This window comes from Embiotoca jacksoni, unplaced genomic scaffold (genome assembly GCF_022577435.1).
Source record: "Embiotoca jacksoni isolate LCO1_2020_lvr unplaced genomic scaffold, fEmbJac1.0.p SCAF_42, whole genome shotgun sequence".
Classification (NCBI taxonomy): domain Eukaryota; kingdom Metazoa; phylum Chordata; class Actinopteri; family Embiotocidae; genus Embiotoca; species Embiotoca jacksoni.
Window position 1 is genome coordinate 1,616,427 of NW_027185395.1, and position 5,000 is coordinate 1,621,426.

The 5,000-nt window shown below is 44.5% G+C and overlaps 1 protein-coding gene across 1 annotated transcript in view; it reads left to right on the top strand.

Moving 5' to 3' along the window:
• fech (ferrochelatase) overlaps nucleotides 1-5,000 on the top strand; it is a 20,186-nt gene that overhangs the window by 4,514 nt on the left and 10,672 nt on the right. Inside the window, exons 3-7 of the mRNA XM_069168952.1 lie at nucleotides 1,133-1,252; nucleotides 2,518-2,666; nucleotides 3,021-3,155; nucleotides 3,627-3,733; nucleotides 4,172-4,270. Coding sequence (XP_069025053.1) covers nucleotides 1,133-1,252; nucleotides 2,518-2,666; nucleotides 3,021-3,155; nucleotides 3,627-3,733; nucleotides 4,172-4,270 — 610 coding nt within the window. The remainder of the gene's footprint in view (nucleotides 1-1,132; nucleotides 1,253-2,517; nucleotides 2,667-3,020; nucleotides 3,156-3,626; nucleotides 3,734-4,171; nucleotides 4,271-5,000) is intronic.

Sequence of the window (5,000 nt, forward strand, 5' to 3'; positions counted from 1 at the left end):
TCTTGGTCTGAGCTCGTGGTGCTTTCATTGAGTGTTGTGAGAATCTGACCGCAGTTAGTTGAGCTCATCCTGCTTTCAGAGACCAGACGACGTGTTTGTTTGGTATTGTGTTCAGACGGCTGGACTTTGGTCGTATTGGAGATGACGAGCGTGTCTCGACCCTCCGAGTTGTGTCCAGCCGCTCGGGACACTTTTCTTCTAGTTTTCTGTCAAACGTTTCACATCTGGGTGAAAACCGTGCTGCTGCTTGGTTGTTGAGCCTTTTGGACGCAAAGAAGGTTTTTGTCTTGAGTTGTTCTTGTTCTCTGCTCGGCTTGTCTCTTATGTTATTTCATCAGGCCCACATTATGGGATGTTTTTAATGCTCAAAATTAAAAATAATTTTAAAATGGGGCATAAAATCATCTGAAGCTGAAATCCTGTCCCGTCTCGATGCAGCGGTCAAACACAACACGGGATCTCTGGAGAATTTTGAACTTTCCTCTGTGTTTTGGTGCCAGTGATGAAACGTCAAATCAAAGCAGTCGTAACGGCTTCACGTGATGCACATTATCTCCTCCTTGGTTATTATTGTGGGCGTGGGGGCGGAGTTTGTGAAGGTGACGATGGCCTTTTGAAGGACTGCCTTCCCGCAGCCTGCTGGTACCAGACACGAGTGTCATTTCCAGACTTCGGGTTCATTTTGAAAGTATTGGAGAATCCTTTAACCAATCAGCATTCACCTCAAACTAAACTCGCTGACATTAGCTGCTTCCTGGTTCGCTGCATTAAACGCTCCTCTCAGCTGACCTCTGTGTTTTTATACCTTAATATTGTTTTATAATCTTATTTTCTTGTGTTAACTAGTAACCCTGGTTTTGAAAGGTGCTTCATAAATAAAGTTTATTATTAAGTGTAGAGGATGTCCTTGAGACAGTTATTATCAATAAACTGTATCTTAGTAGGAAAGTTCTCCTGTTTTCTGTTGTTATTATAATCACGTTATTACGTAATAAACATTATAATGCAGCTTCGCTTCAAATGCAACATATTCTGAGACATTATTAATCAATAAGTTCAGCGTATCTCTGTGGGGGACTTGAGGCAGTGTTGAATATTAATTATTGATCGTGATCGTGTTTCCTGTCTGCAGGAAACCGAAGACGGGCATCCTGATGCTCAACATGGGAGGACCTGAGAAACTAGAAGATGTTCACGACTTCCTGCGGCGGCTCTTCATGGACACAGACCTGATGACGCTCCCTGTGCAGAAGTATGCACTGTTCACACACACACACACACACACACACACACACACACACACACACACAGTTTTTTAAAAACAAATAAAAGCAGTCATCAGTATTTGAGCGTTTGCAGCGACGAGCACTAAATGTTGAGATCTTTTTCTGGAGCAACAGAATGATGAGTGACGTCAACACGTCTTTGTTTCATAGCAGCTCTGCTTCGAGTTTCTTGGTTTCATAATAACTGATATTGAACCAACGCTGAGAAGGAAAGAAAAAAAAAGCTCCTTGGTTCATCCTGTGACTGCCCCGATCCTCTTAAAGCCGTTGTTCTTTTCTGCCGCCTGAAAATGAAGCAGAATCTTGTCGTGACCGGAGATGACAGGTTTCAGCCGTGTGATCTTTTCTTCCCGGCGGTGTGATCCTGTTGTGACTCCGTTCTCTGAGGTGATGCATCCTTGGTACTCGACTCAACAGGTTTCAGTCACACAGTCCTCTTGGTTTCTTAACGTTTGGTGATGTAACAGGAACAGGAACTCCCCTCTGTGGTTCAGAGCAGCAGTACAGATGAGGTTTGGGTTTCTGGCAGCTGGAACACCATCAGCAGGTCATGATTTCTGTCTGTCCAACACATCCGTTGATGGTTAATGAGGTTCCTTCAGCTTCAGCTCTGCGTTGTTTGCATCATCAGCCGAGAGGGTGAAGGTGTGGTCGTTGGGTCAAAGCGCTGTCCAGCCTCACAGCTGCCTGCAGGGCTGCAGAATTCAGTTCAGAGTGGAAATATAATCGTTACTCGTGGGGTTTAAATTTGGGGGCCATGATTGTGTTTTACTGCCGAGGAGTGTTTGTTCAATAATGAGCTTCCAGTCCTGAGTTGAACTCACATTCTGGAAAGTTGACAGAAAACTTTGACTTCACTGCTGTTTTTCAACCAATAAATAGTTTTTAAAGCAGTGAAGATCTGGAGGAGGCATGTCTGTGTTTGTGGTCATTTTGCGTCACGATTAAGCTGTTTTATCTCCTTAAAATCATTTTCCATCTCTTTGTGGTCACTGTTTGTTTATTATTAAGAGTTCCTCTGCAGTCAGTTCATTGATGTTCTTTATCACTGCGGTTGTTTTGCTTCTCTTTCTTGTTGTTTGATGGATTTCCCAATTACACCACTGCATTAGAAAAGTAGATCCTCAACTTTAAATAATGTTTGTTTTGTATATTAATCCTCTGAAATAAAGTCAGTGATCTACTAGTATGTTTTTAGTTGTAACTGAGCGGTCTGTCCTTCGCTCCGCAGTAAGCTCGGTCCGTTCATCGCCAGGCGGCGCACGCCGAAGATCCAGGAGCAGTACAGCAGGATCGGAGGAGGCTCGCCCATCAAACACTGGACCTCCATGCAGGGGGAGGGGATGGTGAAGCTGCTGGACGAGATGAGCCCCGAGACGGGTGAGGAGGTGTGTGTGTGTGTGTGTGTGTGTGTGTGTGTGTGTGTGTGTGTGTGTGTGTGTGTGTGTGTGTGTGTGTGTGTGTGTGTGAGAGATTGTGAAGGAGTGTCTGCAACACACCTCTCTGGTAACACATTCAGCAGCAGTTTGACAGCTGATCTTATCTGGATGTATTCAAACCACTTTAACACCAGAAACCTTTCATTAATGTATTAACTGGATTATTCGGATATTTAAATTAATATGCAAATGCCAGATTTGGGTTTTTTATTGTCAGTTTTAGTCAAACAGTTTATACTGCTGAAGAGTTTATTCTTCATGTGCTGCAGTAACTGACTTTTTCTTCTTCCACCAGCTCCTCACAAGTTCTACATCGGCTTCCGGTACGTCCACCCGCTGACGGAGGAAGCCATCGAGGAGATGGAGAAGGAAGGAGTGGAGAGAGCTGTGGCCTTCACGCAGTATCCTCAGTACAGCTGCTCCACCACAGGTGACACTCGCACACTTCACACATCATTAAAAAGGGATAATGAATAAAGTGCCTTCAGTACAGCGGCGCTGATGCTCTTCAGAAGCACTTTTTGAATAGATTAATTAAAAGATACTAGAAAAAGAAGCAACTAGAAGATAACTGTGGCAGTTTGTGTCGCCACACCCGGGTGTTACCCGCCCTGTCATCCGCTGATAAACTCTCACAGCCGAAAAGACACGAAATACAATTTCTTCACTGCCTTCTCGCATCTTTGGAAAGGACACGAAGGAAACAGTGCTTCTCTTCAAAAGTCATCACCTAGCAGCCTTAAAGAAGGGCTTAATTTACCCTTCAACAGCTTAACCTGAGTGCCTTTGAGCAGGGCACTTCACCTCTGACCCTCCAGTGGAGAGCAGCAGCAGATTGTGTTTTTTTTTTGTGTGTAACGGGACATCCTTCTAATATTCATGTGTTTCGTTGTGTCGACAGGCAGCAGCCTGAACGCCATCTACCGTTACTATAGCAACCGAGGGGACCGGCCCAAAATGCGGTGGAGTGTCATCGACCGCTGGCCCACACACCCTCTGCTGGTGGAGGTTAGACACACACACACACACACACACACACACACACACACACACACACACACACACACACACACACACACACCACACACACACACACACACACACACACACACTAAACCCTAACTACTGATTGGGTGAGATGACAAAAAGCCGGATATTAGAGAAATAAAATGACTCGGGCAAGAGGTCGTCATGGCAACTAATGAGCGTAAAGCAGCCACGGGTGGTAATCATAGCAACTAACGAGCGGGGCTGTATTTTTAGAAGTCAGCATGTTGCTGCCCTGTTGGGAAGCAGAGATCAGCCCAACACCTTTTTATCAGTCTTTAAATAAAAAAGAAAACAGACAAAAATGTTCTGTGTCTGTGTGTGTGTCTGTGTGTGTCTGTGTGTGTGTGTGTGTCTCTGTGTGTGTGTGTGTGTGTGTGTGTGTGTCTCTGTGTGTAGTGTTTTGCAGACCATGTCAGGAATGAACTGTTGAAGTTTCCAGAGGAGAAGAGAGACGACGTTGTCATTCTGTTCTCGGCTCACTCGCTGCCGATGGCTGTAAGTATGAACGAGTATTGCTGCCCTGAAAACTGCAGTTTGTTCCAGCTGATGATGAGCAGGTCCTCATTCACACCTCGTTATCCACAAAGTACACACTGAAGTATCGATTCACAGCACTGAAGGAGTCTGTTTTTCATACACGGTAAAACTGAAGTGTGTGTATGAACAATGGATGGATAATATTTGACCACTATTGCTATGAGGAGTACTACTGCTACTACTACTACTGCTACCACTACTACCACTTCTACTACCACTACTACCACTTCTACTACCACTACTACTACCACTTCTACCACTACTACTACTACTACTACCACTACTACCACTTCTACTACCACTACTACCACTACTACCACTACTACTACCACTTCTACCACTACTACTACTACTACCACCACTACTACTACTACTACCACTACTACCACTTCTACTACCACTACTACCACTACTATTACTACTACCACCACAACTACTACTACTACCACTACTACTACTACCACTACTACTGCTACCACTACTACCACTACTACTACCACCACTACTACTACTACTACTACCACCACTACTACTACTACTACTACTACTACCACTACTACTACCACCACTACACACTACTACTACCACTACTACTACTACTACTACCACTTCTACTACTACTACCACCACTACTACTACCACTTCTACTACCACCACTACTACTACCACTACTACTACTACCACTACT